The 20,621-nt window shown below is 44.6% G+C and overlaps 1 protein-coding gene and 1 long non-coding RNA gene across 6 annotated transcripts in view; one reads left to right on the plus strand and one right to left on the minus strand.

Annotated features, from left to right (window-relative positions):
* The window catches only part of PRPS2 (phosphoribosyl pyrophosphate synthetase 2), a 66,127-nt gene extending 45,714 nt beyond the window's left edge, over window positions 1-20,413 (minus strand). The window contains exon 1 of one of the 5 annotated variants that reach the window (XM_075590223.1): window positions 19,985-20,413. In XM_075590223.1, coding sequence (XP_075446338.1) covers window positions 19,985-20,106 — 122 coding nt within the window. In that variant the 5' untranslated portion in view covers window positions 20,107-20,413. Of the gene's footprint in view, window positions 1-3,391; window positions 3,424-13,435; window positions 13,520-17,984; window positions 18,004-18,825; window positions 18,900-19,984 lie in introns of those variants that run through there. The other 4 variants (XM_075590224.1, XM_075590227.1, XM_075590226.1 and 1 more) reach the window with 4 other exon arrangements.
* LOC142489451 (uncharacterized) lies at window positions 1,347-3,774 on the plus strand. Its single transcript, XR_012799859.1, has 2 exons — window positions 1,347-1,795; window positions 3,403-3,774. It is a non-coding gene; the product is annotated as an uncharacterized LOC142489451 (long non-coding RNA).
* Window positions 20,414-20,621: the final 208 nt, after the last annotated feature.

Consider the following 20,621-nt stretch of genomic DNA (forward strand, 5'->3'; position numbering starts at 1 on the left):
ACAGACAAGGCATGTTAACACTTAAGTTGGTGTCTTGCTTAAGTGTCTGAATATATGGTAGGAATAAAGACAAAGTGCCTAGTGTCTCGGCAAATTGTGCAAAGATTCTGCCACAATGGCATAATTATGGTATAATTATCTGGACTTATAATTATAGACAATGAGTCATATACCTAGTGTTGCAAACAGTTAATTAACTATATGTTTTTCTAGAATCTTTCTGGTAAACACAATTGGATATAATACCTATTTGGATGTCGCAGTAGAAATTGGGCTAAAAACCTATATGGTTAAAATATTTCCTAATTTACCCAAAATCTCTATACTAAAGATAATTTCTACTACTCCATTACGGGGATTTTAAGATATTTTTATTTTTCACTATGTCACACATATATTTTTTGATGTAATAAAATTTTATTGTTTTGTATTTTAAAACAGACCCTACTCTAGAGAGAACGTAAGCTGGCTGAATAAATCATATATCAGTACAACCAATATTATCATAGAGTGCATCTTTGGAGGGTCTTTTCTTGATCCTATTTGGATTAATTTGTTAATATTAACAATAACCTATCAAGAACAGCCATTGTGAACCACTATTCTGGGTGCTCCAGGCCTGTGGCCGGAAATTAACCAAAATCAGCCGGGCTGACAGATTAATAGTGCATAAGTACCGTCAGTCCCATGGGTATGATTACCCCTATGTCCCTGAGCCCATAATGAGGGAAATAGAGGCCAACAGAGAGGAGTGGTTGAGGGATGAGGTCCTAGACTACCTATCCTCAAGGTGTAGTATCTCTAGGTACTACAATGATGAAAAAGTATGTTATCCCAGCCAAGTATGGAGGGTGGGGAGAAACATCTACATGGACCGTGTGGAATATCTCTGAACAGGGTTCGAAGAGACTGTATTCCATTAAGTTTCCCAACAAGGAGGGCAAGTTCATTAAGAAACCTGACCCGAAGCATTATTAAAGGGGTATGGATTGTCCATGTTATGGAAGGGATCCAGACATACCTCATAGGTTAAACTATTATGCCATAAACTGTTATGTATTGTTTCCATGTTATCCAATTTAGGGATAGTCTGTAAATTGGGTTCAAAGCGGGGTCCATGACATTCCACCAGGGGGAGTGTGTAGCCATATATCCCCTTGGTTACTAATCTGCCCTGCCTAACACATAAGCCCTGGTACCAGTGCCGGAAGCTTTAGGGTTAAATCTACACCCTGCCATAATAAGCAGCTTCCTTGAGTGACAAGGGGGGGGGGGGGGTGGCCTGAGGCCATATGTGCTGCCAACCTGGGGCTGAGACCTGAAGCCCCGCCCAAGTCACAGTTGGGAATTGACAGTTTGGAGTTGGGAGTTGTCGGTTAGTCAGTTCTACCCTCTCCCCTCAAGGGAGTGGGTCGTTATTCAATCCCCTCCCGCAGGGGAGTGGGAGCTGTTACCCCTTACTCCACCAGGGAGTAGGGGAGCAAAGGATAGACCTTTGGGGCCTCAAGCCTTGGGGGTTGATTCCAGGGACCAGAGGAAATGCATTGTTGTTGGAGTACAGCCGTACACAAAGACCAGTTGCTGTTTTTATACTCCTGCCTGTGACTGCAGTTAATCAGGGGGGAGTGCAAGATGGTTTTCCTGCAGGGACTGCACCCAGCTCTGCTGGAAATGGAGGCGCTGCACCCAGAAAGAACTGAGAATATCCTGAAAGCCGTTCCTGTCTTCCCCACTATCATCGGCGGACACTCAGCAATCCTGTGGGCCTTGCATGTACAGCACAGCGAGAGTACAGGTAACAGTGAAATCTCCCAGAGGGTGGGAGAACACCTGTTACACCAATATCCTTGGTTTATCAATAGGAGTAACCAAAGAACATATGGAAAGGAGTGCTTGCCTTAATTCAACTGCAGCAGATTTCTACAACCGTTTCAAAATGTCCTCCAACCTCAGCAATTCACTTAAGAGCAAAAGTAATTTAGCGGAAAGTATCCCAGCAACCAGGTTTATAACAACCATCTGTCAGTTGCACAGTTGATACAATTTAACACATCTCCCTCCCCATTCGCTGCTATGGGGCAATCCGTCCTAGGATTAAAGTGAACTAAAGGCAGTGATATGTTTAAGGTGTTGCATCTGGGCGTTGGATGTTCCCCCCCCCCCCCTCCACACACACACAAATCTGACAACAATAAGTATTTTGAAATCATGTTTAAGTTAGTTTGCAGACAGTGACCTGAGGTGTGAGAGGTTTGATTTCCTCCGGGTACTCCTTTTTATCTGATGTCAGTGTGTGTGCAGCAAGTGCTTGCACAGCCAGTCTGCATGCCTTACTCTTATCTTTATTGGCTCCCTGATAAAGACAGGTGGGCTAAGGGTCAAGAAAAGACTTGATTGACAAACATCCTCATTCAGAGGCCCCATAACATTTCAGTTTATTTCGTTTCCTGCCTCCAAAAAAAATAATGAAAGCGGTAACCAGAGCCTAGCCACTAGCATGGTTAGAATGGTTTAGATAGTTTGTAGAGTAGAATGTAACTGTTCTCTGGCCAGCTATGTGGGACTGTACCATGAAGCGGAGTCTCCACTGATGCCCAGGGTTGGCACCAATCCGGGGTTGACTTGGAGACGACAGGTCTTGGCCACGTATCTCCGGGTTTACTTTGTAAACCTCCGGGTGGCGACGGCATTTCCCCCTGCAACTCCTGTCAATATGGCTGCGCGGCATCAAATGGTGGCGCGTTGCCACGACAACATTATGTGACATCCCAGCATCACGTGATGCCCGTTGTCATGACAATGGGACGCTATGTGACGCGTTGCCATGACAATGTGACATCACTGCGTCATAAGGCATCCCGATGTCCTGGCAACTTGACGCTGCGCGACGTCACATAGTACCGTTGTCATGGCAATGCGCCGCCATGTGAAAGGAGTTGGTGAAAGGAGTTACCTGCGGAGATGTGGGGAGGATATCCAAAAGGATGCCGCCACCGAAGGTAAGCACTACATTTTAAAATGTTATCTCCGGGTTGGCCTTCACTAGAAGGTATCAACCCTGCTGACACCTGTTATATCAGTTCAGCTGGGCTAAACAGGTCTGACTGTTGGTAAAGGTTAGCCTCCATGCTGCTTGATTCCTATAAACACTGCAAATTGGTTTTCAACACAACTTCATGTACTAGCTCTGACAATGCTTTTTAAATACTGAAGGCTTCAATCAGCTGAATGTCAGCCTATACAATGGAGTTTTATGTTATTAAAATAATAGTGTGAACCGTACCCTCAAGGCCAATAACTAAGTATTGGTCTTGAAGGTAGTACACTGTACCTGTAATTGAATAGAATATCTGCATTCTGCTTGTCAGAAAATCTTCCTATTAAAACTTACATTTTTTCCAGTGACATGTTCTGCTTTGCCAGGCAAATACCACATTCTGATGTCGGTACAGTACAACAACAAACAAGACAAACACTACTCATGCCTGATCCGGAGCCAGCATTCCATCTACCCATTCAATGCCAACGGAATGGCTCTAATGCCCTTTTGAAAAAGAAATGCTTATGTGCAAAAATCATTCAAAAATAGTTACATGGACAGCGTGGATTAATCCCGTGTTTATGGTGCGGGAAGGAGTGTGATCCAATGGATTAAAGAATTGCAATCATTTTATAAACAAGCCATGTTGGACCCTCTAGTAAACCATCTGTTACATAATGTGTTGAGAAGATGTGTTAAACTGTACAGTAAATAAAAATACCACTTGTAGCACATTTGCATGTCTCAGACAGATCTACAACCCTGTCTTTCCCCATTGTGATTTAACAAACAGTGCTTCCACTGATTCTGGGTAATGACATGCAAATGAGCACAATTGTCACTCTTTACGTCTCATTCACTTTAACATGGACCCCTATGAGCCTGCCGTATTAAACTGCTTTTCAGCACTGCAACGGTTAAAGAAATGCATAGCCAGTCAACCTAAACGCAGACAGCAAGTCACCTTTTGGGTCTCATTAGTGCACTCATAAGACTGCGTATAATCCCAACATTGCGCCTAGTAAAGTAGCCGTGAAAGTTCAGACAAACACATTTCAGGTGTTCTACCTTTTTCAACAGCGCCCTTTTCATAACTTGGGTGGCGAAAAGGTAAGCCTTTTACAGGATTTTTTTGTAATGGAAATACACATACTCCAGCTTCACTTTGTCGATATGCAATGCCAGAAAAATAGCCTAAAAGTGTCTACTATTTACTGGACAGAGGATCCATAAGATACACTAATGGGGTTCTGCAATATGGTAACATCCGTTCATTCCTTTTCAATACATTGCACAAACACAGCACAGGGAAGACTGCAGCATTTTGGAAGAACAATATTGAACAGCAACTAGAATTGGTGCTGCTCAACTACTCAGGAGGTGCAAATGAGCCATAAAAAAGGAGGAAGCAGAAAATGATACAAGGCATTAAAAAAAAAAAAAAAAACAGAACAAAACCCACAATCATCTATATCTATCTATCTATAGTTGTGTGAAAAAGAAAGTACACCCTCTTTGAATTCTATGGTTTTACATATCAGGACATAATAGCAATCATCTGTTCCTTAGCAGGTCTATAATGTCACGTGTTGTTGTTCATCGGAGGTTGTATTTACCTAATCTTAAGACCTGCTAAGGAACAGATGATTGCTATTATGTCCTGATATGTAAAACCATAGAATTCAAAGAGGATGTACTTTCTTTTTCACACAACTGCACGTAGATGGACAATGTTAAGTGACATAACTCATTTCGGGGTATAATCTTACTATATATAATTGAAAGCACTGTATGTTTGCCTGCCTGGATGTCCGGTGTCCCTAGGGGAAATCTCATTGGTCCCTTGGGCCGCCCGCCCCCGCACACCTCTCATTGGCCTGAGGCGGAGTGACGGGCCAAAGGGGACGGACGGGGACACACACACAGACACACACACACACACAGACACACAGACACACAGACACACAGACACACAGACACACAGACACACAGACACACAGACACACACACACACACACACACACACACACACACAGACACAGACACAGACACAGACACAGACACACACACACACAGACACACACACACACACACACTCTCTCTCTCTCTCCCCCTCAGTTGGACCGCAGCTCACCTTCCACACACCCCCCCCTCCTCTCCCGGTGCCCCTCACTCTCTCCCCCCTCCCCCTCACTCTCTCCCCCCTCCCCCTCACTCTCTCCCCCCTCCCCCTCACTCTCTCCCCCCTCCCCCTCACTCTCTCCCCCCTCCCCACCTCACCCAAATCCCCACGCTCCGCAACATCCCCAGCCGCACCATCACCCTCACCGTGCGCCGCGGAGGAAGCGCGGCCCTCCTGCTCAGCTGCAAACTACAGGCTCCTCCCCCCTCACGGCGCGGCCCGGGCCTCCTGCTCTCCCCCTCACGTGCGCCGATCCCGGAGAGGGGAAGCGCGGCCCGGGCCTCCTGCTCTCCCCCTCACGTGCGCCGATCCCGGAGAGGGGAAGCGCGGCCTGGGCCTCCTGCTCTCCCCCTCACGTGCGCCACTCCCGGAGAGGGGAAGCGCAGCCCGGGCCTCCTGCTCTCCTCCTCACGTGCGCCGCTCCGGAGAGGGTAAGCGCGGCCCGGGTCTCCTGCTCTCCCCCTCACGTGCGCCGGCTCCCAGACGGAGGGGAAGCGCGGCCCGGGCCTCCTGCCACTCTTGCCCCCCGGGGTCAAGGTAAGTCACCCACCGTCTCCCACCCACGCACTGTCACCCAGTCACCCACCCACACACCCACCCAGTCACCCACACACCCACCCAGTCACCCACTCACTCAGTCACCCACCCACTCAGTCACCCAAAAACTCACTTAGTCACTCAGTCACCCACCCACTCACTTAGTCACCCACCCACCCAGTCACCCACACAACCACCCAGTCACCCACACAACCACCCACCCACTTTCACCCAGTCACCCACCCACCCACCCACTCAGTCACCTCAGTCAACTCAGTCACCCACCCACCCACTCAGTCACCCACCCACTCAGTCACCCACCCACCCACCCACTCAGTCACCCACCCACTCAGTCACCCACCCACTCAGTCACCCACCCACTCACTCAGTCACCCACCCACTCAGTCACCCACCCACTCACTCAGTCACCCACTCACTCAGTCACCCACTCACTCAGTCACCCACCCACTCACTCACTCAGTCACCCACCCACTCACTCAGTCACCCACCCACTCAGTCACCCACCCACTCAGTCACCCACCCACTCAGTCAGTCACCCACTCAGTCAGTCACCCACTCAGTCAGTCACCCAGTCACCCACCCATTCAGTCAGTCAGTCAGTCACCCACTCACCCACCCATTCAGTCAGTCACCCAGTCAGTCACCCACTCACCCACCCAGTCAGTCTCCCACTCACCCACCCAGTCAGTCTCCCACTCACCCACCCAGTCAGTCTCCCACTCACCCACCCAGTCAGTCACCCACTCACCCACCCAGTCAGTCTCCCACTCACCCACCCAGTCAGTCTCCCACTCACCCACCCAGTCAGTCTCCCACTCACCCACCCAGTCAGTCTCCCACTCACCCACCCAGTCAGTCTCCCACTCACCCACCCACCCACCCAGTCAGTCACCCACTCACCCACCCAGTCAGTCTCCCACTCACCCACCCAGTCAGTCTCCCACTCACCCACCCAGTCAGTCTCCCACTCACCCACCCAGTCAGTCTCCCACTCACCCACCCAGTCAGTCTCCCACTCACCCACCCAGTCAGTCTCCCACTCACCCACCCAGTCAGTCTCCCACTCACCCACCCAGTCAGTCTCCCACTCACCCACCCAGTCAGTCTCCCACTCACCCACCCAGTCAGTCTCCCACTCACCCACCCAGTCAGTCTCCCACTCACCCACCCAGTCAGTCTCCCACTCACTCACCCAGTCAGTCTCCCACTCACCCACCCAGTCTCCCACCCAGTCAGTCTCCCACCCAGTCAGTCTCCCACCCAGTCAGTCTCCCACCCAGTCAGTCTCCCACCCAGTCAGTCTCCCACCCAGTCAGTCTCCCACCCAGTCAGTCTCCCACCCAGTCAGTCTCCCACCCAGTCAGTCTCCCACTCACCCACCCATTCAGTTTCCCACTCACCCACCCATTCAGTTTCCCACTCACCCACCCATTCAGTTTCCCACTCACCCACCCATTCAGTTTCCCACTCACCCACCCATTCAGTTTCCCACTCACCCACCCATTCAGTCTCCCACTCACCCACCCATTCAGTCTCCCACTCACCCACCCATTCAGTCTCCCACTCACCCACCCAGTCTCACCCAAAACCACCCACCCAGTCACTGACCCCACCTACCCACTCACCGACCCTGAAAAAGTCACCCAGTCACCGACCCACCCACCGACCCAAAGTCACCCACCCACCCACCGACCCAAAGTCACCCACCCACCCACCCAAAGTCACCCACCCACCGACCCAAAGTCATCCACCCACCGACCCAAAGTCATCCACCCACCGACCCAAGTCACCCACCCACCGACCCAACTCACCCACCCAACCACCGACCCAAAGTCACCCACCGACCCAAAGTCACCCACCCACCGACCCAAAGTCAAACTGACCCAAAGTCACCCACCCACCCACCAACCCAAAGTCATACACCCACCCACCGACCCAAAGTCACCCACCCACCGACCCAAAGTCACACACCCACCGACCCAAAGTCAAACCGACCCAATGTCACCCACCCACCGACCCAAAGTCACCCACCCACCGACCCAAAGTCAAACCGACCCAAAGTCACCCACCCAGTCACCCACCCACCGACCCAAAGTCAAACCGACCCAAAGTCACCCACCCAGTCACCGACCCACTCAGTCACCAACCCACCCACCCACTCAGTCAAGTGTCACCCACCCACCCACACACTCAGTCAACTCACTCACCCACCTAGCTGTCATGGGGGGGGGAAGCCCAACCCTGTCGTACGCCCCCCCAAAATTACATCCCGGGCAACGCCGGGTCTCTCAGCTAGTTCTTTATAAGCTACTTAGGTGGACAGAAGATACCAGCAAATAGTTCTGGGCATAAGAAACGAAATGCAGTTATTCATTAAACTGCGACAGTGCCAAATATGGACACAATCGCACAAACACCAATTTAAGTAAATAGGTGTTTGTAGTATTGGCACTATCCCAGCTTCATGAATAACCCCCTATGACTAAAGCACGCCTCAACTTCCACGGATCACGGGCTTATCAAGGAAGCAAATGGGCTCTTTAATCGTGTCATAAGGTGACCATTTGGTGCACATTCATAATATACATGGATATTGTTTTATATAAAATTATTCAAAAGATCATCCCAGTCATGTCTTGAAAAACATCTGAAAAATAGAGCCAAAGGAATTCTAATGTTTAATTGCAATGGTTGAAGTTTGTTACTAGCTTTATGTGTAATGCGGAATGGGACATTTGGACGCGGCCGTTTCGCCGATTCTAAAGGCAAGATGTATTACTGTTTAGGGTAGGGGGTTCATTTAATGGGTTTTAGCGTAAGGGCTTAGGGTAGGAAGGTTTAGGCACCTACCCTTAGCGGCGATGTGGCCGTCGGCGGGGTGAGCGACGGTGAAACAGCCGTGACCAAAATGTCCTAGACCGCGTGTAATATTACAGGGTTATACAAAGTATACGGTTACCGGTAAAGTTTTTTTTGGGGGGAGGGGTTTCTCTTGTGGACACATCTGACCACTACTCAACACAGTCTTGTGCAACAAGAAAGGTGTCCTGGAACCAGATTCCATATTCTCTGTCTCCCTTTGCAGCTCATGGGATTCATTTCTCCCTAGTTCAGCTGCCTGTTTTCCCTGTCCCAGCAGCTAGCTGCATGTGAAAAGGCAACATTATTGTTACATGTTGTATACACAGCCTGTGTTGGTTGCCTGCATCTTCTATTCTCCTTGCCGAGAGTGGGCTATTCCTACCCCCCGTCCTTGCTGACAGTATAGTCTCACTTCCCATCTAGTGTGACCCTTGCTCCTCACGTCCTTTTTACCCTGGACTCTGAGTGAGTAACTGCCTACTATTTACCCCAGCAAGGCCTTTTTGTTTTACACTGCTTTATCCTTGATACACTGCACTTCAGACAGAGAAGCACTCTCTACCTACATTACATCTACAAGCACCTTTCTCCCTGTGACTTTCCCTCAATAAAACTAAGAAAGAGACTTGTTTGTGCTTTGGAAGAGGGAAGGCATGAGTTAAGCTTACTGGAACTATTCATACATCATTCGTGACCCTGGTTTCAGGAAAAAAAAGAATAGTACAGAGGGCATCTGATTTAAGAGCCCTAAGTCCATTTATGCTAGTAGTACTAACGGTTAATGCATAAAATATATAAACCAGTAGGGATAATATTACCATAGTATTATTCTTTCAAGTCCTTCTTGGGAAAAGAGAATGGAAGCGTTTCCCTGCAAACACACCACTGAATAAAAACAAGGTTTACAACTAAAACCCATAATTATGTTTACAAATGCAGATAGCACTAAAATGTCATAAAGGTCTTCAGAACACAATGTCTGGGTCTACAGGACTGTTCTATAATATATACAGACAACAATTTTAAATTGGATTTTAAAAAAATGTTTTTTTTTTTTTTTTTTTTAATTGGCAGCCAAGGGAAAGCTACAGTAGGTCCCCTTTTCTTAAAGAAGTAATGCTGCAGAGCGCAAAATGATAATGATGGGGCTGATCTATAAAGCCATTTTGGACAATTCACAAGACAAAATGTACATTACCATTTCTCCAAAATATAAAACTGCATGGTGATTTCAAATACAAGTGATACTATAAATATCGTTAGATCAATAAAATGAAACAGTGAAACTGGTGATTTCAGCATGAAGTTTGTCAAGGGGTAAGCAATATATTTCTGGTCAAAACTTTCAGGAAGTGCTTGACTAACTTTCATTCAAAGCTGTCCAGTTAAACAGTTTTGGTTATCATGCAAGTTTATGTGTTTTAACATACTTTTAAGGCCAGGGATCGAAAAATCCCAAGCGCCTGGCTCAACTAAAATTCCACCCTGGGGCCTGTGCTGTGTGCAGTGACCTCCTTTCCCGGTCCAAGCGTAACGAGATCAGCTTACTCCGCTAATTCGGCTCATAGGGGCATACCCCTGACGAAGCGGACTGGTCAGAGACTGACGAAGCGGACTGGTCAGAGAAACGCGTAAGTGTCCAGTGCGCATGTGCAGGTGTGAGCCGAATTAGCGGAGTAAGCTGATCTCATTACGCTTGGAACCGGCATGGAGAAAGGAGGTCTAAGGAGAGCCCCAGTCTGAACTGCAATACATAGGAGGTGCGTTAAACGACGCTGACTAAGGAGAACCCTCAGGAATACGTGACCACACACTGACGTCGCATCGGACGAACGCGGAAGTGGACGCGGATACCAACGCACGAGGGACGCTCTGAAGAAACTCCAAGCAGGACGGACCGATCAGGGCTTCAGATCGACAGCTCCAGTCTTCTTAGAAACCGGAGAAGGGGGCTGGTGACGGCCTAAAGGTTGACACTGCATATTTTTAAGTGGGAATCTGAGAGTGAATTTCCAATTGTCTGTTAGTTTCTGGTTTTTTTGGTAAAGATTTTTTAAACCGTATTGTCCTATGCCTATTCCAATTTATTTTTCATATGACGCACGGGGCAAATATAATCATCTATTACATTTCAAGCCCAAGTGTATAAAGCCAAGTAATAGAAGTGTATTCTTCTTTGCATCATAGCACTACCTCACTTGTATTGGTAATATAATACTAAGGCTGCGCTTATAGTGCCTTGCGACCCGAATCAAATACATAGACTCCGTCGCAAGCGCTTATAGTAAGCGCAACGGTGATGGAGCTACCAAAAATTTTGATGCCGGGAATATGATTGTTTTAGAGATAGTCGCCACATGTGACGTCTCTAAACCAGATTGTGCGGCCCGCCCCTTTTAGTGACGTCACTGGCCTTGTCACCAGCGATGTCACTAAAAATCAAATTACAACTTTCACCAGTGGCGACGGGTGACGTCATCGGTCGCGTCGCCTTCGCCAGCACTATAAATCGCAGCCTAAGGATATATGTGACACTATCTACACATTGTGTTTATAATCAAGAATAAAGAAGTGAATCACATTCTTTAAAGAACACGTGGAGCACTATTCACTCAGATTGAATGATTCTGTGTCTGGATAAGGTGTTAAAGAGCACACTTTATTAAAGCTATATTGTATACTATCTAGAAGGGTGCACAATGCAGTGGTTAAGAACACAGGTTGTATATATAACTTTATTGAAGCACACCTGTATTGTTTTCTCTCTATATCCATTGGAGCACAACAGCCTCATCATCATCATATGTTCAAGCGCCGAGGACTATATATGTTCGTATTTAATTTAAATGCTTTGGGTAAGAGCGCAGGGCCATTGAAACCACCGCAAGCCTACCGCCCCTCCCCCCCCCCCACCCCCCAAAAAAATAACTCACCCCAGTTTGCGCACCCCTGCTAGGACATAGCTACTGCATCATGGGTTCTGGCAAACTAGGTGCCGCATGTAGTAGTAGCGATGTCCAAAATAAAAAGCTCACTGTCAAGGGAGATGGCGTCCTGCGTTCCTATAGAACCAATGGCGGACGGAAGGGGGATGACTCCTTCCCTTCCATGATCAATCACAGAGCGATCACGTGTTTGGAGTGCAGGAGGGGCTGAGGCACTATGGACCCTCCAGCACGCAAATGGTTTAAAAGGGGCAACATACATACATCATTCGTTTTAAACACCCACAGGAAACACTGCTGTCTTCCAGTTTTTATATTTTAAATATAAATCCGTAGAAGCATTTTGTTTTTCCATGATCAATTTGTTTTTACAAAATGTCTTAAAGAAATAATATCCTTAAAGCTGCCGTTCTAAAAATGTATTTATTTTTTCCCATTCAATATGTGCATTAATACAAATCTGCACACTGACAAGTGATTAGCCAAATTGCAGATCGATCTGTTCTCCGATCGCTGAAGATTTGGCTCGGAGGTTCTTTATATCACTCTCAGTGCTGCAGAAGATAACCCAAGATGCAAAGTTCTGTGTGGAAGATCATGCGACCAGGCAGACACTAGATACAATTGGAGCACTGCTAGAGAGGGCAAAAGGCCCATCTCAGAAGAGGAAGGGTGTGGCTTTGTTAATGGTTGCTATAGAAACAAAAATGCTTGTTACATTAGAATACATTAAAAATTGTATTTTTTTTTTTTTAAATGCTACAAGTATGTTCTCAAAGTGCAGAACGGATTTATATTTATAAAAATAAAAAAAACACAAATGTAAGATATTGCTTGAACTGCAGCTGTAAACATGCTTAAATCAGATATTGGAAATTAAGCATAAATGTTTTTTTTTCCCCCCAGGGCCTCTGAATGGCAGTGTTTGTCAATTTGTTTGCCTTCTACACTTATCTCACAATGCTGCACTCAGGAGGGTTAAAAAAAAAAAAAGGGTGAGGGGTGTCATTTGGCAAACTCTCCTTGAACAGTGTACTTCAAAGTTCTAGTATCAGTCCTGGAGTGTAGATTCATTGTAGGTTGCAAAGCTTTTTAAAGCTGCAGACCAAGCAATATCCTACATGTGTTTTATTTCAAATAAATTACTTCTGTACTATAAGAAAATACTTAAAAAAAAAAAAAAAACTACAACGGAATGACATTTTTGTAATGTATTATAGTGTAACAAGCATTTTTTGTTTCTATGGCAACCATTTACAAAGTCACATCCCATTACGAAACATGCTCTGGCACACCCTTCTTGGAGCCCTGCCCTCGCAGTGCACAAGCTCAATTGTACTTAGTGACTGCCTGGTTACATGATCTTCCCCAGAGAACTTTGCATCTTTGGTCCTCTTCTGCTGTATTGACAGCCATTTAGTGAACCCCCGAGCTGAATCTACGCCGATCGATCACAGGAGAACGGATCGATCGGCAACTTAGCTAATTACTGATGCTCACATATTCAAGGGGGGGAGGGAATTAAAAAAAAAAAAAAAAAAAAACACGGCTGCTTTAAAGTGACAGATGTAGGTGGGCAGGGGGGTGCAGAAGAGTACATGTAATGCCAAATGTAACTCCTAAGCACTATTAAGTCCCAGGAGAGACTGTCTCTTTTGGAGATAATTAGTATCATTCACATAAGAGTGAAAAATGCTTGCAGTATTAATGAACGTCTGGTCAAGGACGACAGGATAAAATGAGAATAGTGCGTCTTTGTTCTCTAAAAACCACTGAATAGCCTTTATGATATGTAAATGAAAAAGTATATAAAAATCACTGAACCTTGACTCTGCTCTAATGATGTACCTGGCAAGTCCCCCGGCCCCTGTGTGCGCCGAGCCACGTACATCATTGTAAAATGCTTGACCGAAGAGGAGGGTGCCTTCTGTGCCCCGGCTCCCCCGAGATCTCCTCTTGGACCGGGGCGCTTTGTCCTCGCAGCGGGGAGAAGAGAGGAGGAGAGTGGGGGGGAGCTCGCCGTGTCCCTGCAGCACCGCCTGGAGGGGGGTGGGGCTAGAGCGCTGAACACGGTGTCCTCAGAGGGAGGTGGGAGTGCTGGGAGTCTGCAGGACATGCTGAGCACCAAACACACACACACATTGACACGTGCACACACGGAATTCACAGTTACTATAAATATAAAAGTGCAAATAGCTAAAACACGCGTTCTAAGTCAAACTTCATTGCGTTTTGGCACTGAAATTGTGTTTTGATTTTTAATTGAAAACATCACCATCACAAATACAATTTCAGTGACAAAAGACAAAGAAGTTTCACTTAAAAGGCACGTGATCGGCACACACACACTTTTTTTTGGTTGGCAGTTACAGCCATGTGATTGCAACCGGAGAGTTCAAATTGCTGACAATCCCCAAAAAAATGACAGAAGCACAAAATAAATGAAAAAAAAAAAAAAAAAAAAACGTGAAGCAAATATAAAATCAATAATAATAAAAAGATAGATCTACACACACACACACACACACACACACACACACACACACACACACACACACTTAGTTTTTTTAAGAATGATTCAGAATAGCTAAATCAACAACTTTTAGAACTCATTTATACATTGAATTGAAAAAAACAAATTGGTAGAACGGCAAGAACCCAAAAAAAGCACAGATCAACTCACCAGGGGTAGCAAAAATAAAAAAAAGTTTATTGAATCACATAGTAAAAAACAAAACAGACTAACAGTCTGTTTTTTACTATTTGATTCAGTCAACTTTTTTTATTTTTGCTACCCCTGGTGAGTTGATCGGTGCTTTTTTCGGGTTCCTGCCGTTCTACCAATTAGTTTTTTTTTCAATTCTACTATCCACGATTGGAGTGACGCACTTCCGCAGCGCAGGTTCCGGCAATTCGCTAAGCATCACGGGAGAACGCCGAGAGGAGACGGCACCTCCACGTGATCGGCCTGGAGCTCTCCCGGACGGTCTGAGGCTTCGGTCATGGCCACAGCTTCAGCACGCGGGATCCACAAGGCTTTAAGGACTCAGGTATTTACTTAATATGTCTGGATACAAGGGATGCAGAAGTTAGGACCGAGATACCCATGCTATACGAGTTACGAAGGGCAGGGTTCAAGGCTGGCTCTAGTTTCTCTAGCTATTCTCTCATTCGGTCCATCTTTCCCTTCCAGTTCAGTCCCTCATGCTACACTACATGCAATGTTATTTGCCCATGATACTTTACCTGAATTGCTGTGGACTTAGAACCATCTTTGGACTTATTATATACCTTATATTTTTTATCTTTGGATCTCTCAGATTATTTCTTAGAGTTTCTATATTGCTATTTTTGGAGCTCGGAGTAGTTACTTACACAAGATATCATTTATACATTGGTCTGAATCGTTTTCTGTTTGTTTCTTGTCCAACATAAGATACCAAAGCCAAAACAAAACCCTTTTTCTTAAACCAGCAACCGCCTCCAAATTGGAAATCGTTTAATGACCTGACCTGTGGGAGTTCATCTGTGGTTCCCCGATCTCTGGTTTCCGACTTTTTTAAATTTTTTGTTCCAGTTTAGACAGGGGAAAAAAAAAAAAAAAAAAACACACACACACACACACACACACACACCCTACAAAATGTCCACCGAATCACCAATAGAACGTTGGCCTGACCTGTAATCTATTTTATGTCCGAGAGGCAATATTCTTTCCCCTACGGACAAAAGGAGCGATATATGAGGAACCTGAAATCCCTGGGAGGTCAGAGGACCACGGATCAGCTCTGATGCAACGCTTGAGATTATTAAAAATCGCTCACCTCTCCCCCAAATAACACTACGACAGCCAGGAAGAGAAGAGGTCTAAAACGCCCACTGCTTTCGAGTCGCAGAACTTTAGGCGCATATCAACTGATCATAATCAGTATTGACTTAAAGCTGCAGTTCAGTCTTTTTTTTTTTTTCTTTTAATTTTTTTTTTTACTTCAATAGTTTTATATGTGCAATCTCTAATTACCTAAAGAACTGTATAGCTGCAGGTCAATTCGTTCTCCATGTATTGATTGGCGAAATTTGGTGACATAATTAGTGAAGGGATCTGTTTTTCTTCTGCTTCTGTCTCTCAGTGGAAGCTCATGAATATTCATGAGCACTCCTGCACTGACATGTGCTAGAGGGAGGGCAGGGCTGACAAAGGGGTGTGCCAGGGCTTGTGACAGGACATGAAGGGGCAGTGCCTTAGCAAATGGTTATTAAAATAGAATACAAGAAAATTGGTCTTTCAAAGTTGTTGTTTTTAAAACAGAAAATGCTAAAAGTATTTTTTCTTACTACAGAACTGATTTATTAAAATAAACACACATGCAGGATATTGACTGAACTGCAGTTTTAAAACTCGCCATAGAATGTACAATTCCAAACCTGCGCTGATCAGGGGGGAGTTGTGCCGAACTCAAGGACGAGCGGAATAAATAGTCACTAAAATCTATTAAAAACAATATCAACTCATGTTAAAAGGAAAGTGCGTTGCAGAAAACGTCTCATCAGCATGAGCTGCCAATTTTTGCATGTGACGTCACAGACAAGCCCAGCATGACTGAAAGTCTACATGTGTTAAAAAGATGACAGCCCCATCGAGTTTACTGTTTCTATTGCATTTCCATATGGGGTAAACCAAGATTCTACAGGTCGCATTGAGCATGTGAAGATTTAAGTTGATATTTTATTTTTACTATAGTACAATGAAAAGTAAATAAAAATAGCACCTGTGAGCACATTCACCTGTCTCAGACAGGTCTGCAATCCTGTCTCCATTATCGCTTCGGAAACAGGGCTTCCACTGCAGCCAGGGATTCTGGGTAATGACTGTCAAATTAGCACTGTGTCACTCTCTACTTCTCATCCATTTTAAAACACATTTAGTACAATTAATTAAATCCTCCATCTTGGTGAGCTACCTATGCCTCAAGCACATAACATGTTTTATCAAATTGGAAGAAAATGTACTTAACTTATTAGGCAGTGTACTAAAATGAGATATGTCTGTTCGTTAAGTAATTGCCATATAGCTTAAAGTTCTGAAAATATTTATACACAAACATTCCCCAGAGAAAATAGAAGTGAAATTGGCCTGGTCTACTGTTTTATTTTTATTTGGGCCACGTCCCAAAATGCCCAGTCTACAGCAGTAGCCAAACGAAAATGCTTTACCGAGAGCAGCTGAATTTTATTTAACGAGAAGATTTAAACACATTGTAATGCTCAGGAAAATACCAAAATCGTTTATGCAGCCATATAATTTTCTTTTTACAGATTCAGGCACAAAATGCGCCTTTAAATGAAGAAAAAATAAATAAAAGGAGGATTAATAACTTCAATTAAGTTAGGACATAGAATTGCTACTCTGTCTTTCAAGTGTGCAAATCAGTTACATTAAAAGAGAACAGTCCTTCGAAAACTGACATGATACAGGCACAAGACCAAGTCTTGTGATCTTACTACCATGACAGCACTGACTTCTGGGGTTTTACAGTGAGACTGAATGTGACGGAGTATCAAATTGTACAGCATACTGGAGGCTTGCCCGTTATAATTCTGAGGGCACATAATTAAAAGAGAGAGGCATTAAAATGTAACACTGAATATTTAAAATGAATTTCTGTACGCATTTCACTGCATGAAGAAAATGTATTCCTGGTGTCTATGGTAAAGATAATGAAATGCTCCCAAAATTGAATTGTGTATATATAATAAAAATTAAAAAAAAAGAGAGTCCCTTTTAATTATGTCTTAAGTTTTGAATCACAAAGGACTTTATGAAGATGATAAAACCACTATTTTCAAACACCAACTGCCTTCAGAGTGGTTTGTATGAAACTAGTACAACCTCAATGTCAGTGCAAATAAATGTTATAAGACACAAATCAGTTGTTAAGGAAGAATTAGCTTAATGATGGATGACACGCATGACAAATTCTATTCACATAGACAGAAGCATTAGGCAAAAAAAAACTTGTCACAGTCAGGTGCCTATTGTCCTATGCTTTTTCTTTTCCACCTTTTGTCTGCCACTCTCTTCATTAGGAACTATTAATATTGTAGTGCCACATAGCGGTCCCATACACATAGATTCCTCCTCCATAAAATGAAAGCACTTAACTGTGTAGCAACCTCTCTATCATGTTTTACATTTAAATGTTTCAGACCTAAAACCAAAGTACACAATGCATAAACCGACAAATGCCACCAAAATATACAAAATATACACAGCTTTTTACTTGAACGCTCACAGAAATGGAGAGTATGTTTCAATCGTGATCACAGCAAAGTTTGGAGATTTATTGCTTGAAAACAAGCAAATGCAGGAAAATTGCTGAAGGAAGTTTGTAAGTACCATAATAGGAGAATAAAGGCATCTTGTGAGGTGTGGATACAAGCCAGATCTGGCAGGTCAGTACTTCATTTCCCCAAACACTGCAAGACCTGTGGGCGATTTGCACAAAAACAGCGGGATCCTATCAGATCGATTCAGAATTGCAATAAGCAGTGAAGGGTCCATGCATCCCCGTGTTTCATTCAACACAGCAAAATAAACTAGTATCTATGGTGGGGGAAAAAACCTTGGCTATCAATATGCATATAGACCAATACAGCAAAAGGAGACACGGCTCCCTCAGATTATATTATAAACATATGTTGCAAAAATGCAAAGGCATTTAGTTAAAAATTAAAAAAAATAAAATAAAAAAAGGGGAGGGGGTTGTAAGCACAATACATCATTGGTGGGCAGCATATGGATGTCACAACATGGGAAGGATGCTGATCCAGTAAGTAGTCTGAATTTATTTTTCCCCTTATGAGATATCAGATTATATTTTACTGCAGGGGGAGGGGTGTCTTCCTCTGGATCATTATACTGAACATACAAATATAGGATAAGTATCTATTGTCTACATTTAGCATAGGTTTAATTTATACATGTCTTTAACCTCATCTACTATGTAACCTGCGGTCCGGTGGGTGTGTAGGTGTATAAATAGCCCTTTTGAGGGCTCATGGGACGCACATGCGGCCTTTCAAGTATATCATGTTGCCTACCAATGCTATACAGTTATATACAGAACCATACATCTTACACTTTTCTGATGTGGATAAGTAACTTTACAAAATCATCGTTAACCACATTGTACACACAACTCGGCACACCCCTTGAGATGGGTTATCACTAATCTGACCTCTCTCCAGGTCTCACCACAGCTTTGCTCCACATCCCCAGGGACAGTAGCACTTGCATTCCAGCCTTAGCCAGCTGTAACCCAGAATCAGCCCAACACAAAACCATATATCAGGGATCTTCAACTGGTGGCCAAATACAGCCTGCAAAAGGTGTCTTGAAGTGGTCTTAGGACTGTCTGCTTCTAATTTAATTGTCGTTGCCCAGCCATCTAAATGTAATTTTGTGCACACTAAAAAACAAAAGTTATTGTAGGGTAATATGGCACGGATTTAAAAATGTGTACACTAACATTTTTCAAGCATTTCTAAGTATTTAAACGTATCCTAAATTATATTATGATACTCATGGCCCTTTTTTATTCCCTTTTTTTTTTTTATCATCCAGCCACTTTAGCATACACAGTTCCCTTAGAAAAATAAACAACATTATTGTTTGCACTGCTCAACTTATCTAATCAGATAACTATCCACTGAAGTTACCTCACATTATTTAATGCCTAATTACAGTATAACCTAATTTACACAAAAAAAAAAAAAAAGTCAACCGGTTATCAGTGCACATAGAGTGCAGCACAAAGTCATCCTAACTTAAATGGTGAGTAATATTTCTTGACCACAGCACACTGGTGTTTGAGAAATGGAGATAGTATTCAATGATACACAAATCTTAATCCTCCCCCCCAAACACCTACAAGTGGATGACTGGAAGGAGGAGATGCGATAGGCGCCGCGTGTGCATTTAATTCTCCAAAGGAAATCAACTGCAACCCACAGAACCAGTAAAAAGTAGGGTATTATTTCTACAAAAAAAAGGGGGAGGTGGTGCTGCCTAATATTGGGACCCTAAACACGCAGATCAATACCTTCTACCTAATGATACAATGCAAGCCACTTTTCATAAGAATACCTTATACCATGTGCATTTGCCAAGCACTGACAACTATCAGGGAAGGGACCTGTGGAATGGGCAGCAGATGCTCCCAAGAGCAGCATGTCTCACTGCATGCAGCAGCACAGGGCAAGTGCATGGGGTTATTAAATACACACACACACACACACACACATACATACATACATACATGGGTTAGCCTAAGTTAGTGTTATTGTCATTGATCTCCTGGGCAGTTTCACAGCTGCCTTACAGCCCCCTGCACTCACCTGGTCTCCTGGTTGCTAAACTTCTTGGTGACCACTTTCCCCAGCTCCAGCCCCAGCCTGTCAGCCACTTTCTGGGAGAGATCCTGGTGAGAGCTGCCGCTGAAGAGCACGATATTAGGCATGGTGACTGAGCCGGGAGAGATGGGAGAGCAATGCAGCCGGGGAGCAAGAAAGGAAGAAAGAGGCAGCGAGAGGATGGATAATTGGAGGGAGTCCTGTGGCTATTTGATGACAAGATTGAGGTTTTATAGATCTCTCTGCTTTCTTCCCTTCTGCTTCAGGATGCAGCGCTGGGTGTCATGTGGCTGCCCGGGGAAGAGGGGGGTAGTGTGAGTAGAGGAAGTGATGCTTTGTGTCCTGTTGCAGAGACAGCCCCTTCACTGCTCAATCTCCTCCTCCTCCAATGCTCAGCTGCCTTCACCTACTTTACCTGACCCCTCATGGCAGCCAGTAATCACAGGGCTGCTTTCTTGAAGTGCTAAATACAAATTACATGCGTGCACTATTTCTTTATCTAAGAATCTAAGGCCAACTATGGCATTAACCACAAGGGCAGACATTAGTGGTGGTGGAAACTGAGGGTCAAAAATGTGGTGTCTGCAAATACACGAGCAATGTTTGGAAAGCAAATAGCAAA

This window comes from Ascaphus truei, chromosome 3, assembly GCF_040206685.1.
Source record: "Ascaphus truei isolate aAscTru1 chromosome 3, aAscTru1.hap1, whole genome shotgun sequence".
NCBI lineage: Eukaryota > Metazoa > Chordata > Amphibia > Anura > Ascaphidae > Ascaphus > Ascaphus truei.